The sequence below is a fragment of the Metarhizium album genome (genome assembly GCF_000804445.1).
Source record: "Metarhizium album ARSEF 1941 chromosome Unknown scaffold_50, whole genome shotgun sequence".
Classification (NCBI taxonomy): Eukaryota; Fungi; Ascomycota; class Sordariomycetes; order Hypocreales; family Clavicipitaceae; genus Metarhizium; species Metarhizium album.
The window spans coordinates 74,044-91,429 of NW_024467624.1; the positions used below are offsets into that span (position 1 = coordinate 74,044).

Below are 17,386 nucleotides of genomic sequence, written 5' to 3' on the forward strand. Positions count from 1 at the left end.
CGCGCATCCCAGGACTCAAAACTCCATCGCGAGAGGCGCAACTGGCTCGGGGGACAGTCCATTGTTGTTGTGCCGTTTCCGGGCTTGGCCGTCCGTGCGTGACGTGACGTGAGATGAAGAAGCACGTCTTCTCTCATCTATACAGGATGACAGGCCAATTGGCGGTTCAGCCGGAGAACAATGTGTAGGGCGCCCCCCTTTCTTTTTCTTGGTGTTTTCCCGTTTTTTTTTTTTTGTTTTTTTTTTTTCTTCTCTCGCCTCGAGACTAACAATGACCCAGTTTACAGGCTGACTTGCTCCGGCGGATCAGCTGCCTGGTTGTGCCCGAGGTATACCACGCAGCATGGCATGGCATGGCTGGCGTCCGTGGGTGTGAACTGATGATGTGGTTTTGTTATAAAAGGACGTCCGTTGCGCGCTGCTCTGCGGGCGTCGTGAAGCATCCGTCCCTGCAGACTACTCGGTAAACTGGAACCATGGCCTTGACTCTTGTTTGGCAACTCGCCCTGTGGCTGACGGTGCTTGGCTGCACCGTCTCCGCGAAGCCGGTTGCCGGCGCGGTCCTCGACAGGAGGGCAGCGCCGGCGCTCCCGAGCCGAGATGCCTTCTACCGAGTCCCCGACGACTTGGATTCGCATGCTCCCGGTGCCATTCTCCGGCATCGGTCGCCGCCGAGCCCCATGGCGGCGCTGGGCTCGCGCGTCGTGCACCTGCATGCGAGCCACCAGCTCCTGTACCGGACGACGGACGGTCTCGACAAGGCGACGGCGACGGTGCTGACGGTGCTCGTTCCTCGCAACGCCAACTACAGCAAGGTGCTCTCGTACCAGGTCGCCGAGGACTCGGCCAGCATCAACTGCGCGCCGTCGTACGCGTTCCAGCTCGGCCACGACCCCGGCCCGGGCGACGGCACCAAGGCGACGCAGGGCGAGCTGTTCCTGGTGGAAGCGGCGCTGGAGCAGGGCTGGGTCGTCATCGTGCCCGACCATCTCGGGCCGGGGGGCGCCTTTCTCGCCAACGTGCTCTCGGGCCGCGCCACGCTGGACGGCATCCGCGCGGCCAGCAACTCGGGCGCCCTGACGGGCATCAGCACGAAGCCGACCGTCACCATGTGGGGATACTCGGGCGGCAGCCTCGCGACCATGTTTGCGGCCGAGCTGCAGCCGTCGTACGCGCCCGAGGTGGAGGTTGCCGGCGCGGCCGTCGGCGGCATCGTGCCCAGCATCATGACGGTGCTGCGGCAGGTCAACGGGACGGCGTCGGCCGGCCTCATCCCCCCAGGCATGCTCGGCCTCGCCCACCAATACCCCCGTGTCGACGCCCTCCTGAGACGGCACGTCCTGCCCGGGCGCCGCGAGTACTTCTACAAGGCCGCCCGCCAGTGCCTCACGGCCAACCTCGACGCCTACGCCAACCAGGACATCAGCCGCGTCTTCGACGAGCCCGACAGCGTCCTCGGCGACCCGGCCGTCGCCGCAATCATGGACGACAACGACCCCGGCCGCCGCGCCCCCCGCATTCCCATGTTTGTCTACAAGGCCGTGCGCGACGAGGTCAGCCCCGTGGCGGAAACAGACGCCCTCGTGCGAGGCTACTGCGGCGCCGGCGCCTCCATCGAGTACCTGAGGGACGAGAGCGCCAACCACGGCACCCTGGCCGTCGTCGCCGCTCCCGAGGCGCTCTCCTGGCTGCGGGGGAGGATGGATGGCCAGGGCCGCCCGACGTCGTGCTCGACGAGGACCGTCTTTTCTGCGCTGCTGGAGCCGGGTGCCCTGGCGCTCGTGCCCAAGGTTCTGCTGGATGCCATCTTGGACTTGCTGGGGAAGCGCGTAGGTCCCTTTACCAGAGGATGATGTCATGGAAAGCTTGTGTGGACGGTGCGGCGCCGCTCAGTCGTCTCGAGTATGTAGTTACAACTGCCCGTGTCTATGTAGCTGCCAATGGTATTTGTTTCATGCAACTTTCCTGCCTTTTTCCTTGTTGTTGTTTCCCCTCGAGATTCGGTCCGGGTCCCGTGTCTCCGTCGTCACCACGCAGGCCGTGGGACACCGCAGGCAGGAGGACAACAGGCACGCGCGCGCGCAACGGCATCGGAGCAGACGAGACGCCAGCGGTGCGTGCGTGCGTGCGCGCGCACTGACAGAGGCGAGTTTGTCTGTTGCCGGCGTTTTTTTCATGTGATGGCGCCCCAGGGCCGGGCGCGGCAAACTCTCGAGCCGCGACCCCCGTGGCGTGCACGCGGCATGCGGCATGCGGCATGAATGAACAACCCGTGCGGCTGGCCTTGTTGTCTCCTCTTGGCTTGTCGGACATGTAGTAGGCAGTCTAGTCTGCATGCTTCCCAGCTTCCCGAACCCAGCAGTAGTTTTGCCGGCACACGCTTCTCCCAGGTTAAAGCCGCCCAGGGGAACCAAAGTCGCTTCCACGGCCGGCGCCACCAGCAACGGATCCAAGGAACCACTCCAAGGTCCGGCCGACGCACAATTTCCCACGGTCAAGTCGAGGGAGAGGGGGGGGGGGGGGCACCCTCGATCGGCAAGCCCAAGGGGTCGACAAATCGCATTCACGAGACGGCGCCTCCCCCATGCCGCTGCTGTCTGGTACACACGTGCCGAGGCGCCGCGGCTACGGGCGGTCGTGGCCATGCGAGGCGTTTGGTCCTTGTCCTGCAGGCCGCAGCACGCCGGCGCCGGGGTGGGTTGAGATAAAAGTTGCCCGCAGCCCATGAGACGTCCAGGGAAGAGAGAAGCCTTGCCAAGTGTCCTTTTTACTCGGGTCGCGATTCAGTAACATCTGCATACCGCAACGAACTGCAGGGTTGGGGTTATCTTGCCTCTTCGTTCCCTTGGATTAGAACATCTACCCGACGCCCAACGCCAACGCCCACGCGCAAAACGCAGACGCAGACGCAACAGTCGCCTTGGGAACCATGGCTCACAGACAACAGCATGTCGACTACGACGTCGTCATTGTCGGCGCCGGCATCTCGGGCATCAACATGGCGTACCGACTGCAGGAGCGCAACCCCGAGCTGAGCTACTGCATCATCGACGGACGCCACGAGATCGGCGGGACCTGGAGTCTCTTCAAGTATCCCGGTAAGCAGAGCTCGCCGGTCGGGTTGAGCAGACAAGACACCGAGACTGACTGGACCGCGCGGCAGGCATCCGGTCCGACTCGGACCTGTACACCTTTGGATTCCCGTGGCGGATATGGGAGGAGAAGCAGCCGATTGCGCACGGCAGCCTCATCCTCAAGTATCTCAAGGAGTCTGCGGCCCAGGCGGGCATCGACAGGCACATCAAGTTCAACCACTGGATCCGCAAGATGAACTGGTCGTCGGCGTCGTCGTCGTGGGAGCTGGACGTGGACGCCAACGTGGACGGCGACGCCGCCGCCGCCGCCGCCAAGGTCAAGCTGCGCTCGCGCTTCGTCTTCCTGGGCACCGGCTACTACGACTACAACGAGCCGCTGCAGACGCAGATCCCCGGCATCGACAGCTTCAAGGGCACCGTGGTCCACCCGCAGTTCTGGCCGGCCGACCTCGACTACGCCGGCAAGAATGTCGTCGTCATCGGGTCCGGCGCCACCGCCGTCACCCTCCTCCCGTCCATGTGCGACAAGGCCGCGCACATCACCATGCTCCAGCGATCGCCGTCCTACATCATCGCCCTGCCGGAGAAGGACCCCGTCGACCGGGCGGTGCGCTTCCTCATGCCCCGCCCCGTCGCCCGGAGCGTCATCCGCTTCAAATGGATCCTGTCGGCCTTCCTCCTCACCACCTTTTGCAAGTGGTTCCCGCGGCTGGCGCGCGCCCTCATCCTCAGGCGGACGTCGGCAGAGCTGCCCAGGGGCGTCAACCTGGACCCCCATTTCACGCCGCGCTACAACCCCTGGGAGCAGCGCATGTGCCTCTGCCCCGGCGGCGACTTCTTCAAGTGTCTCAAGACGGGCAAGGCGAGCGTCGAGACGGGCGTCATCGACCGCGTCACCGCCGACACCATCAAGCTCACGTCGGGCCGGGAGCTGCACCCGGACATCATCGTCACCGCCACGGGGCTCAAGGTCCGCCTGGCCGGCGGCATCGCCGCCTCCATCGACGGCAAGCCCGTCGACATCTTGGACCGGCACGCCTGGAAGGGCTGCATGCTGGAAGACATCCCCAACCTGGCCCTGTCCTTTGGCTACGTCGACGCCAGCTGGACCCTGGGCGCCGACGCCACCGCCCAGCTCGTCTGCCGCATGCTCGCCAAGAGCACCGCCCAAGGCTACAGCGTCATCGTGCCCCGGCTGAGCGACGACGAGAAGGCCTCCATGACCTACCTGCCCTTTATGCGCCTCAACTCTACCTATATCCAAAAGGCAAACGGCATGTTCCCCAAGGTCGGCACCAGTCCCCAGTGGCGCCCGCGCACCCATTACTGGAAGGACATAGCCAGTGCCTGGTGGGGGAGCATCGACAGTGGCATCCAGTGGTTGAAGTAGGAACGAATATGGGAATGAAATAAATACCCCGTCATTTGGCTGTCCATCTTAGAGGAGTCTTTTTGTATCTTCCGTCTTTCATGCCATAGAGCCTACAATGATGAACAATCGAGGACCATCACCAATCGTAGCATCTGCAAGGGGGTCCAGACAGAACCAGAAACCGCGCTGTCTTTCTCCTCCCAAAACACATGGCCAAACACTGCGTATTTCGTCCTTGTTGAGCCCGTATCGTGCCTGGTAGCGCTCGAGTCGTATCTGGTGGCGGCGGCAACTGCTCGGCCGTGGGCTGGGCGCATACATTAGACGCCATCGACAGCTCCGTCACTCAAGAACATGATGAGGGCAGTTTTGTACATGTGGCTGGCTGCCGCGTCTGCCGTCTTGCAAGTGGCCGTGGACAAGGGTGGTCGGTTGGAGCAAGACGACGACAGCTATTCGTTGACTGGTAGTCATCCCAGGCCTTGTTTGCCTTGTGCCATCACGTCAAAATGTCACGGGCGTCGCCCAACTCTGAAGGAGATAGATCCGCACACATGGCCCGTCGCCAAAACTAGAGGCGCCTGTCTGTGATTAGCGCAGTCCCCAAACACCAAGTAGCGTGGATGATGCAGTCAACCTTGGTATACATTGGTAATTTCTTCCCGACTCTCAATCCTGGCTAGATGGTGGATAGCCCAGACCGTCGAATGGCCCTCTTCAAAATGTTCTTGAACTTGTGCTCAACGCCAACCGCCCGCCTCGTCAACACGACTAGAGCCTTTGGCACCATTGGTCTGGACAGGCTAGTATGGCGGCACACGTCAGATGTGTTTTGCTTGATGAGATGGAGGTGGCCGGGAAAGACCTGTTTCGGACCCGGTCAGGAGTCTTCATTTCCACATGTCACTGCAATCACATGTGCCCAGGTTCCGGGCCAGTGGAAATGCCGACTCGCGGATGCAGTTTTTCGAATACACGTCTGCTTCGAAGCACGGACGATCCTCCCAGTTGCGCAAATCCAATCGGCTTCGGCAAAGGGAGCAAGGTCCCCGGCCAAGACATAATTCTTGTCATGGTCTCGACTCTCGGGTGTGTCCGGCCCGCAGTCATGCATTATGCTTGTTCCCACGGGCCTATTATCCCCCTTGTTTCTCGCCCATGGGGTAGCAAAGGACTGTTACACTAGACCAAAGCGGGCTTCAGCCAACTTGACTCTATTTCTTATACCGTTTCTCGTCCCTGACAGAGAAAGGTCACTGGGGTAGTTGCGACAACCACGAAGGTTTACACTTGAAAATATTCCAAGTGCTCGAAATCGTCTGTTCGCCTATCGGCAGCGTTGTCATTCCTGGGCCCCCCGCTCCACGAGATACGCATCTGAACGACTTACCAGATCTTTGTTCGCTCCAAGCCGGTGTTTGTTTCGACATGGGACTAACCTCGACACGCCCTGCGGCAAGCTGCTCATTATCTGGTCCAAATTCGCCGCCAAGAACGCAATGGCCCCCATGTAGCCGACTGTCATATGAAGGAGCTTGTGTTGGGCTGGACTGCATAGTCGTGTACTACTGCTACGCTCGACGCACCACGACACTGTCCCGCACACACTCAGACGTGGCCCAAGGTATGATGACAGGTTCTGGAACAGATTTTCTCAATAATGAATGATACCCTGTGTGTTTGTGGCACTGTGGCCGGTCGGGCATGTGTCCGCATGGTCGACACAATGTCAGTACATGACTTCGGGTCTTAGTTTTTGACACGGCCGGCTTGAACATGTTGCGTGTGATGACACCGACTTTTGCATGTGTTGCCCTTGGTACTGGCCGTGGTGTTGCAGTCGAATTACTCCGTATGCAAACACTCACTAGTCAGCTGTCAAGTCCGTTGGTCACGAAACGGCCCTCAAATCATCCCAACCCATCGCCACTTTTCCCGTCTAGTCATAGTCGTTGGCATGGCCTTTGGTGGTCTCAAAAAAAGGAAGAAAAAAAAGGAAAAGAAAGAGAAAGAGAGACAACCCAACGAGTCCATTCGCGGCTACACTGAAAATAATTACGAATTGTAGATTTCTTCGCATCAGAATCGTCTGCGAAGGTCACAGGCGCTCGCGTTTGAAAATAAAACGGCTGGCGAAATCTCGGCGGAGGAATCTGCAACTCGGGCAATACACCGACGTTAATCAACTAATCTAAAAGCTTGAAATTAGAATTTTCATGCGGACATGAGTTTCTCTAATGCATTCGTTCTTTCCAAAGCAGGAAGCTAAAGTGATGTATGGTTGTGTTGCCAAGCCTCGTAGCTGCAGCTTCATGACTATGACACCAATTTTGGAAAACCAGGTGGCATTACTGATTGAGCACATCCGGCCACGGAAGCCACAGGGCTCTGGACAGCCTTGTTCTCTTTGACTGGACCAATTAATCAGAAGCAGAGCCAGAGATGAAACTTACCAAAGCTTTCCGTTCCATGTAACTTTCCTACGAAGACAAATTGACCACTCCTGGACAAGTCTATATCAATGCTTTGCCAGCGCTACGTCCTCGCATCCAACTCGCCGAGTCTTGAACGATCAGCCTCAAGCAGTACCACATGTAAAATAGTAGCCATATTACGTGATACATGTCTCAACTGGTCGCCAGTCTTGCCGAGCCCGCAGATGCCCAGCCACAACTTGCAGGGTTTCCAAGAGATCGTCGAGCCAATCAAAGCTACCGCTGAACAAAAATTTCCGGACAAGATGTCACGACCTGTACCTGTGAAAGGACGGTGTCGTTCAAAGTTCCTGGACGCATGCTTCCCCAGAAAAGACATGTGCACCTGTATAATCCTGGTACGCATGCCGAGGCCTTGTAACCTAACCCTAGCCCCGACTAGTAGGACAGGAGATGGGTTATGGTCAGCAGGGCTGGGCTGGGGAATCGGACATGGTGCCCATTATGGCTTGATCCGCACCAAAGCTGGGCTGGGAACCGGACATGGTACTCATTATGGCTTGGTGCGCACCAAATAAAGGTAAGCCAGATCTGGGGTAGCGCAAGGGTCGTAGATGCGTGCATCACTACAGCACAAAAAAAGCTTTCTTCTGTGCTGTTCCTCCTGCGTGCTTGGAGCACAAAATCGAATAGCTCATGAGCATTGTAGATGTGGCAGACTGGTGATTTCCGCTCGGGAACCTCGAAGCTCGTTGGACGGTGGAATAAAGACTTGGGCTGGATGTATCTGCGCTTCTTGTAAGTCTAGTGTTGAGTCAACTTCGAGCCAGAATTAATCCACCACAGTGTAAACCGATAGCTCGGCCCGGCTCGGCCCAGCCAGACCGACCGGCGACAACAGTCCAAACTTTTGACGGGCAAAAAGCAGCCCCTTGTGGCTAGCCCCATGACGAGTGTACAGGGCCTGCCTGAACTACCGATCGATAATGGTCGGCAAAACTTGACGTCCTTGACAAAAACTAGGGCGCATCGTGTGGCACACTGAAAAATATTCTCGCACTTCCCAATTCAAAGAGGGGGAGGGGGGGGAGGTGGAACACACTGTTGCAGAACCTGCGAAATAGCGCCGGGAGATGCGCCACGCGTGGAGGACAGTTTGGCTCATGGAGAATGCTATCGACTCTGTCGTGCATTCCGATACAGGATAGTCAAGCCCGACCTTTCCCTTGGGAGCAAAGGCTGTAAGATACATGGTGTGCTGCACTAGAGCGGGTTGAGGGAATAAAAGTATAAGATGGTGAGAATACCCTCGACTTGATGGTGCAGACTTTTGAAGATAGCAGTCAGATTCCATTTGCTTCAATTGGCATCGCAGTAGTGACAGCTGGCTGAGAGGTCTATTGCTTCATGTCGCTTCAGCCCAACGTCTTTTTCCATACTTGATCCAAAATGCGTTTCTTAGAGGCGGTTCTTGCTAGCCTCGCCTGTGGCCTTGCCACGGCTATGCCCGCGTCCAGTATGGAACATACGGCCATGGAAAAACGCAACTTCAACCTGAATAACTTTCTAGCCCTGATTGTGGAAAGTTTTCCGGTGGATGTTCCAGTCAATGGCATTTGTCAAGCGTTGGGTGTGGGTGAAACGGTCTTGGCTGCGGCATTCGGCCTCAACATCAATGCTAACAGTCGTGGATGCGCCGACGTCATGGTCGTCTTCGCACGAGGCACTTGCGATCCAGGCAACGTTGGCGCTCTAGTCGGACCACCCTTCCTGAATGCAGTCAAAAAGGCCATCGGGTCCTCCAACTCGGTCACATTTCAGGGTGTTGAGTATCCGGCGTCGGTTGACGGTTATCTCAGGGCAGACCCAGCTGCTGGGGTGACCATGTAAGTCGAACTTGACAACCACAACCGCCCTCCTTTTTTCTTCCAGGCGAGATTCCTGGGCTGGTGTGCGCAACACGTGCTGACACAACTCGCCAGGGCCAAAATCGTGACTGACACCATTGCCAAATGTCCCGGGACAGAGTTTGTACTGAGCGGATATTCCCAAGGAGGCTATGCTGTTCACAATGCGGCCAAGGATCTTGACGCCAAGTCCATGTCCAAGGTCAAAGCCGTGGTCATTTTTGGGGATCCAATGTCCAAGCAACCGGTGCAGGGCATTGACGCGAACAGGGTGAAGATTGTTTGCCACGAAGGAGACGACATCTGCAACGGCGGTGTTTTCATCAAACAGCAGCACCTCACGTATGCTGAGGATGCAGAGTCGTCTGCAGCATTCGTGGCTTCAAAGCTCTGAGGCCCTGGCAAACTGAAGCGTCTTCCGCTGCGACACAGAACATGGGTATGCAGCGGGCATGCCTTGCCTCATTGTACATGGCAAGTACTTGATGAATAAATAGTCTTGAAGAGCCATCTCAACGGTTGGATTCGCCGTGGTTGTACGTTGGCGCCTGGTGCATGTCGTGTGTCTTGTGTGTCGTGTCGAACCAAGAAGGGGAGCATTCGAAGTCGCAATTGTGACAAATTGGCCAAGACTTGACCACTGATTCACCGGGTTGTGACTAATAATGGTGACACGGGAGGGAAGGAACACGCGGAGGGGCTCGCACCTGCCGCCCCACCATCCGACCAAGTGAAAGTAAGCACGTGCACCTGGCCAGGCTTGAAGTTGTTATCTTTCCGCAATGCACATCACTTCCGTGCCAACATTGAATATGATGCTGCACTCCCAGGCTCGCCTGGCCGATCAAGGCGGCGGCCAGACGGCTTGCGACGGTGGCATGATTGTCCTTGAGTCCTCCAGTGACCACCTACTCAGGTAACCCGGGAGCATGTGCACAATTCGCCGCGAGACACTTCGACGGGCCAACAATGCCATTGTTGCAACGTGGACGGGCAACGCGGTCAGTAACCACCAAGACTGGCTACACGGAATGTCGCGCCTGGTCCGGCAAGGCAGTCTCTGTTGCCCTTCGGGGCCACATCTGCTCGCTCGGCAGCATCACATGCCCCACCGCAGCAACGCTTGTGCCTCAGTCGGTCCCAGTCTCCAGTCTCCAGAGGTCCAAGCCGCCCACATTCTTGTCACATCCATCAATCTCATCAGTCACCTGTTAAACACCACCCCGAGTTTTCGCCAGATCGTCGTCATCCGTGCTCCGCCCCGCTCCACTTACCGAACCCAGGTTCTTCGTCCTACCTCGCTGGGGCCCCGTCTGGAGGTCGATCCAGATCCTCATATTTCATGCGCCTCGCATGCAGTATCCTGCCCGTCATTCTCGACGCCTGTATCCGCGCGGAGCGATGATTTCCGATCCACCAGCCACAACATATATCAACGACATGCCGGACGACAAGGACGTAGTCGTCATTGTCGGCCACGGCCTGGCAGGCCTCGTGGCAGCCTACGAGTTGTCAAAGCGCAACGTCCCAACCGTTATTGTTGATCAGGAAAATGCCAACAACATTGGTGGTCAAGCCTTCTGGTCGCTCGGCGGCCTCTTCGTCGTCAACTCTGCCGAGCAGCGCCGGGTCGGCATTAAAGACTCGCGAGAGCTAGCAATGCAAGACTGGCTCAATTCGGCACAGTTTGACCGCCAGGACCAAGACCACTGGCCTCGACAATGGGCAAGAGCGTTTGTGGATTTTGCTACTGATGAAATGGAAGACTACGTCAAGGATCTCGGCCTGACATTCATGTTCAACGTTGGCTGGGCGGAGAGGGGCGGCGGGAAGGCAGATGGCCATGGAAATTCCGTGCCGAGGTTCCATCTTACGTGGGGTACCGGCCCCGAGGTTGTTCGAATCTTCAAGGAGCCCGTATTGAGAGCTGTCAAGGACGGAATTGTGCAATTTAAGCACCGCCACGCAGTTGACGAAATCATTGTCGACCAACAGACGGGCAGAGCCGTTGGAGTCAAGGGTCGCATCTTGGAAGAGGACGACGCTGCGCGGGGCATCAAGTCATCACGCAAAGAGATCGACACCTTTGAGCTTCGAGGTGCCGCCGTTCTGGTGTCATCTGGCGGTATTGGTGGCAATGTCGAAGCCGTAAAAGCTTCGTGGCCCATGGACCGACTCGGCCCCAAGGTACCTGAGCACTTTGTGGTCGGCGTGCCGGCTCATGTCGACGGGCGAATGGTTGGCATCTCGGAAAAGGCTGGAGCCCATGTTATCAATCGCGATCGTATGTGGCACTACACTGAGGGCCTGCACAACTGGAACCCCATCTGGCCGAGGCACGGCATTCGTATCCTTCCAGCCCCCTCCTCTCTGTGGCTGGATGCTGCCGGAAACAGGCTGCCGCCTTACTTGTTCCCCGGGTCCGACACGCTCGGCACGCTGAAGCACATCTGCCACACGGGCTACGATTACACATGGTTTGTCCTCAACCAGGCCATCATCGCCAAGGAGTTTGGTCTCTCGGGGTCGGAACAGAATCCAGACATCACCGGCAAGAGCGTCTGGCAGCTTATCGGCCGAGTGTTTAGTGGCAAAGGGCCGATGCCTGTGCAGAATTTCATGAAGCATGGCGAGGACTTTGTAGTCAGGGATACTCTTGAAGACTTGGTCGACGGCATGAACAAGCTTGGCTCGGAACGAAACGGGCCGCGCTTGGAGTTGGACAAGATCAAAAAGGTCGTCGAGAGCAGAGACTCGCAATTCGACAACGCATACTCCAAGGATGCGCAAGCCATGCTGATCAACAACGGTCGAATGTACTGGCCCGACAAGTTGTCCCGAGTGGCGAAACCACACAAGATCCTGGACCCGTCAAAGGGGCCGCTCATTGCCGTACGCCTGAACCTGCTTACTCGCAAGACTCTGGGAGGGATCGAGACCAATTTGCAGAGCAACGTGATGCGGGCGGACGGAACCGCCCTCCCCGGTCTGTATGCTGCCGGTGAGGTGGCGGGCTTCGGCGGCGGCGGCGTGCACGGGTACAACTCTCTCGAGGGCACGTTCTTGGGGGGATGCATCTTTTCTGGGCGCGCCGCGGGGCGGGCGATGGCGGATGAGATTGCTGGAACCCAGGCCCGGCCATGAGGCGCTCGAGTCGTGTCTCGATCGGATGCGGAGATGGATGGCAAAGGCGGACAAAAGAAGCTTGGCTTGGATGCGGCTCGGCAAAGCACCTTGGTAGGTAGGTAGGTAACTCATCACCCGACTTGTAGCTGATAGTAGTATATGATTTATACCCACAACGTCTACTCCAAGTCTGCGTTTGGACGGTGAATACGAACGCACTGGCCAGTAACCTGCAATTGATGGGACGTCGTCCAGCGGAGACTGTGTGTCGTCATGGCCAGTTGCCGCCTAACCCTCGTGCTCTCACGTCTCGGCCCATCAGGTCGGGCTTCGCTCGCCTCCTGGTGTCGCTCTGGGCGTCGGTACTGCCGGGGATGTATAGAGAAGTCATGCGTCCGTCCGTCCTCGCCGGATCCGGCGTGCCACACAGTCCAGTCCAGTCCTGGTGTTGTCGACAACTCCCTCAGTCGCTTCCAAGCGCCAACATGCGCCTCTCGACCATGCTCAGCTTCGCCGGCCCGGTCACCGGCTCGCCTGTTTGCCAAGTGCGCCAAGTTGGACGACGTGCCCGACGGGTCGTTTTTCCAGCCACGAGTTCGCCTATGAGACGGCGTGCTGCGACGACGTCGCTGCCATTGATTGGCCCGAGTGGCGTCCTCGGTGAGCAAACACTTTTCTTGCCCCTGATACTGGTTGCGCGATCAATCATTGGAGGCGAGGGGCGCACGTGTGCCGTGTTGAATATTCCGTTGGAAGTTGCGCATCACCGGCGAAGCGATATAGATTCTCAACTCACGCATCCCATCTGTACCTGCATACGTAATTTGATTTTTGGACCGCTTGCCAATGGCATCGCGAATCGTGTACCTTCTTGGTAGACCGCCGCCGTCGGCTTTGTGACGCTGTAGATGGTCGAGTCGGCCGTCCATCTATCCATCGTCACGGACTCGGGGGGCAGTTTCCCCATCAGACAGCTTCCCGACTTGCTCGTCGGCAATCCAATCCGATCCTGGCCCTCGCCCTCGGGGCCGGGAATTCCCGCTGGAATACTCCGCGCAACATCGGACGTTGCGACAAGGCCTCGGGCTCGGGATACGGCGCTTGGGGGGGAAGAAGAAGAAGAAGGAGGAGAAGGGGAATAATAATAACTCGACCCGACCCAGCCCAAAGTTTGTAATAACTGGCGATGCCCCCTTTGGCTGTCGCAAGCAGCATGTCCCCGGTCCATCTCGAGACCCACGGCCTGATACCAAGGAAGTTGTGCGCACACGATGATGCGACAGAGAGGCGGCAAGGTTTGTTAGACGGAACTTGCAGTCGACCGCACGACTTGCTGCAAGGCACAAGAGGCTGCAGCATGCAGGCCGCGCGATTTCTTCGCCCCTCCCCTTGATGCCCAGCCGGACCTTGGACTATACGTGACTCCGTATATCATATATGTGTGCGTGTTGTGTACGGAGTATACGCAGTACATACATGTATACGTGTGTGGAGTAGCCCGATTGGGGTGGCCATCAAGGTCCCCCTTCCTCTTCCTTGTTCAACCTGGGACTAACTATACAGGTTCCCGACATTGACGTCCAATCACAGGCATAGTCTGAGCCTTTACAATACAAGTCCTGAACATTGAGCTGCAAAATCCGGCCCTTGTCAAACATGATAGTGTGCCCTCTAGGGCTAGAGGCATCACGTGACATGATGTGCCCGCTGCAGCCGAACCGTCGGGAGGAAGTTGTGCAAGCCGTCGGGACGAGTATGATTGTCCCGATCGGGCTAGTCCGTGACCCCTGTATCCAGTATTTTGGCTTTACGATTGTAATAAAGTTGGATAAGCACGTAGTTATTTGTCGCATCGACCCTTCTTTCCGTGAGTAATAGTATTTACGTGGCAGTATACCAGGTAACTAGCAAGGAGCATGGTGTGTTGTAGAATTCTGCTTGCTTTTCAGACCAACACCTCACTGTTCTATTGCTTTCGGCCTGGAAACTCACTCGCGCTGCTACATGGTCGTTGGTTGGAGAAGAGACGTCTTGGAGAAAACGTAGTCTGGACTTGGGATTCCCCGCCCCCACCCCCGCCCCCACTCCCGCCCGGGTCGGCGAGCAAATAGCCGAATAGTCGAGTCGGGTCATTTATACTCTCATACTCATAGCCCGCGCAACAACATCATCGACGACGACGACGACAAGTGTACAGACTGCCGACTAACAGGCGTCAAAGACACCACGGCGCGGGGTGTTGACGGGCCGTGCATGACGGCCGCTCAAGGCGACACAGGACACATGGATGCATCGCGCAACGGAAAGTTCCCCAAGGCAAAGAGCAGCTGATTGATTGATTGATTGATTGATTTGAGGCGGAGGGGCTGCGGCACGGCCAATGCCAGTGCCGGTGCCGGTGCCGGCTGGGGTTTCCCATCACCACCAGGCAGGTAAGCACAGCCTCGTGGTCGACGTCGGAATGCCATGCGGCCGGGTCAATCCGAGGCGTGGGCGGCAAATGCCGTAGAATGCCATCGCGGACTCGGCAAAGGCACAAGAAGACGAGACGAAGAGGAGGAAGAGGAAGAGGAAGAGGACGAAGGAGAGAAAGACGACAGGGACCAGGACAGAGGCCGGACGGCAACAACACAACACAGGGCCGGTCACGGACAAGGTTTCAAGGGATGGCTCTCGTCTTTGCAGGCTCTGGCCCCTCTTGAGGCGCGGAATAGAATTTCGATATTGCACCTTGGCGTCGAGATGAGGTTCGACATTCGACACGACGAGATGAACCTTGAGGGAAGGGAAGTCGGCGCCATGGTCTTTTGCATTTTTGCTGCTATCTGTTTATTTTATTTTTGCGAGCGAAATGTTGCCGGCCCCACCTACGCCGTGGCAAGATGCCGGAACCCAGGAAGGAGTCTGGCGAGGACTGACGCTATTCCCGCCAGGCGAGCACGCAGGGCGTCTGTCCGGCTATAAGTACCACGGTGCCGTTCCAGATGATCGACTGCTACAAGACAGACCTCACCAAGACACTACTAGTACTCCTCCAGAGGATCCAACGCCCCCGACACCCTGCCCCGCCTTCCTTGTCAAGCACGCAAAGATGAGACTCACCGGCCTCGTTCTCGGCCTGCTGGCCGCGTCGTCGACGGTTCTCGCCGTCGCCGCGGAACCCGAGTACGACTCTCGAACCCAGGAGAGCGTGAGGCAATACCTGGACGAGTACATCAGAGACCTCCAGGAGGGCTTCCACCTAGACCCCCAGAACCGTCCTTACAAGACGCACAGGATGCTCACGGAGTCGACGTGCATCCAGTCGGTGGCCATGTGCGCCACCACTTCCTTCTGGCTCCGGGACCACATGCAGATTGACAACAAGACCATCATAGCCATCAGCTTTGACGACGAAAAAGTGCGTCAGGTCGTCAATTTCTCCCCGGACGTCGTGTACATCCAAATCACCGAGACGACGTCCCACCTGGACGGCACCACCAAGGGATGGACGGCGGGCGCAAGGCTGACGGCCAAGGGAATCAAGGGCACCCTGGGAGCCCTGGGTGGTTTTGCGCCGTCGCTCCTCGTCTACGGGAACTACTCGAGCGCCAGGAGCCAGCAGGATGAACAGACGAAATCCAGCTCCGTCGGGTCATCGTGCAGGCCCGGACACGTGTGCGACATTATCAAGGTGACCTTTGCCGCCACCACCAAGGGGAACTGCAAGCGCACGGCGCACTTGGAGTGCAATGGACATGAAGAGAACGTCTGCGGGAAGGGCAAGACGTACGGGTGCTCGCAGCGCATCTCGTACCAGCAGGAGCAGTGCCGCGACGCGGACGAGGCGTTTCCCTGCACCGTCACGATGCCGGTGCAGGACGCGTCTGGTCGGCCGCTCGTCAAGCTGCTCAGCATTTCCTCCAAGCTGCGCACCGGGTCGTCCGGGGACAAGGCGAGCCGTCTGAGGGCTCATGCCCGGCGGGGGGGCGCTGACGAGGACCCCATCGTCGAGTTTATCAATTAAATCGTCGGTTGGGCGGCCGCTGTGAACATGTCCGAGGCAGCGCCGGGCATCCGTCTCGAATCGCGAGTCAAACGGGCCGTCTGGGACCAGGGCCCCCCGGGACGTTGGGGGACGCGCGCCGCCAGGAGGACGATCCGGTTGGGACCATGTGCAGCGAGGCTGGCTAGCTAGATTGGCTCTTGATATATGTCAACATGAACGTTTGTAAATACACGACATGTGCTGTCCCCGCAACGCTGGTCCGCACGTGACTCGGCCGCCCGCGCGGCCACGTGGACGGGTCCCCTGGTGTCACACCAAAAACCAAAAACCGGCTTGTGGCCACACCGCCCTGTTTCGTGTCCTCGTTCCCCTCGACGTGGATGACCGACTTTGACCGAGACAAACCGCCGCGCCGCTCTCCGACATGACGTGCTCGCAGCCCAGAAGGGTCCGGGGTCTCCCGTCTCTCGTCTCCCAAGATGCGGACGAGTCTGCGGGAATAGAATGGAGGGCTGCGGGGCCGCGGCGATGATGCATCGAGGGCCTCGAAATTGCGCCATCGCGCCGGGTTTCGGCGGCGGCCCCTGGACGCAGGAGCATCCAGAGGGGGAGGGCGAAGAGGACCAAGACCAAGACGGACCCGGCATGCCAGCGGCGAGTATTCGTGCCTCCCTTGCCCCCCGAATGCCCTCTGTTTTTGCGAGACGCCACGCCAGCGACAAGTTGCAACCCGCACACATATCCTCGATCGCCATGGCGCAACTCATCCCCGCCTCGCAGACGGTCCTGCTGCTGCGCGCGCCCAGGCAACAGTACGAGCTTGTGGACGGCTATCCGGTGCCGCAGCTGCTGCACGCGTCCGAGATGCTCGTCAGCACCAGGGCCATTGGCCTGAATCCGATTGACTGGAAGGCGCCGTGCGTTTGTTTGTCCCGTCCGGTTCCGACTCGCGCCCCAGAGGCCGCCGCGTGAGCTCGTGGCTGACGCCAGACTCTCTTCTCTGCAGGGACTTTGACCTTGGACTGCCGCAGCTGCCGTTCATTGCCGGGAGAGAACTGGCCGGCGTGGTGGCGCGCGTGTCGCCGCACAACACGAGGTGGAGGGTGGGCGATAGGGTACGTGGCCCGACTGCGACTGGCGGCGGCGGCGGCGCTCATGCTAACGGGGCCTCGTCCTTCCCCCCCGGCACGGACGGAGCAGGTGACGGTGATCTCGACCGACTACCGCGACGTGCGGAAAGCGGCGTACCAGCAGTTCGTCGTGGCGCAGGAGCACACGGTGGTGCGGCTACCGGCGCACATGTCGTACGAGCAAGGGTCGACGTTTGGCGTGGCCTTTGCCGCGGCCGCTCTCGGGCTGGGTGTCTCGCTGGGCGCAGACTTTTCCGGCGTGCTCGACGGGCCGGATCTGTACGGCGCGGTGCGGCGTCTCGGGCCGCACCGCCTGCCGCGCGACGTCGTCGC

General features: G+C 58.6%; 5 protein-coding genes across 5 annotated transcripts; all 5 read left to right on the forward strand.

The window, feature by feature from the left end:
- Positions 1–476: 476 nt before the first annotated feature.
- On the forward strand, positions 477–1,853 carry MAM_08319 (Lipase, secreted; the record flags this gene model as incomplete). The annotated part of the gene is made up of 1 exon (XM_040827117.1): positions 477–1,853. One exon carries the CDS (start codon positions 477–479, stop codon positions 1,851–1,853), a length of 1,377 nt encoding a protein of 458 aa, XP_040674906.1.
- Positions 1,854–2,929: 1,076 nt separating this feature from the next.
- Positions 2,930–4,485, forward strand: MAM_08320 (Flavin monooxygenase-like protein; the record flags this gene model as incomplete). The annotated part of the gene is made up of 2 exons (XM_040827118.1): positions 2,930–3,098; positions 3,164–4,485. The coding sequence occupies 2 exons, from the start codon at positions 2,930–2,932 to the stop codon at positions 4,483–4,485; spliced, it is 1,491 nt and encodes a 496-aa protein (XP_040674907.1).
- Positions 4,486–8,351: 3,866 nt separating this feature from the next.
- Positions 8,352–9,203, forward strand: MAM_08321 (Cutinase; the record flags this gene model as incomplete). The annotated part of the gene is made up of 2 exons (XM_040827119.1): positions 8,352–8,788; positions 8,885–9,203. 2 exons carry the CDS (start codon positions 8,352–8,354, stop codon positions 9,201–9,203), a joined length of 756 nt encoding a protein of 251 aa, XP_040674908.1.
- Positions 9,204–10,249: 1,046 nt separating this feature from the next.
- Positions 10,250–11,953, forward strand: MAM_08322 (uncharacterized protein; the record flags this gene model as incomplete). The annotated part of the gene is made up of 1 exon (XM_040827120.1): positions 10,250–11,953. One exon carries the CDS (start codon positions 10,250–10,252, stop codon positions 11,951–11,953), a length of 1,704 nt encoding a protein of 567 aa, XP_040674909.1.
- A 3,073-nt stretch (positions 11,954–15,026) lies between these two features.
- MAM_08323 (uncharacterized protein) lies at positions 15,027–15,941 on the forward strand (the record flags this gene model as incomplete). The annotated part of the gene is made up of 1 exon (XM_040827121.1): positions 15,027–15,941. One exon carries the CDS (start codon positions 15,027–15,029, stop codon positions 15,939–15,941), a length of 915 nt encoding a protein of 304 aa, XP_040674910.1.
- Positions 15,942–17,386: the final 1,445 nt, after the last annotated feature.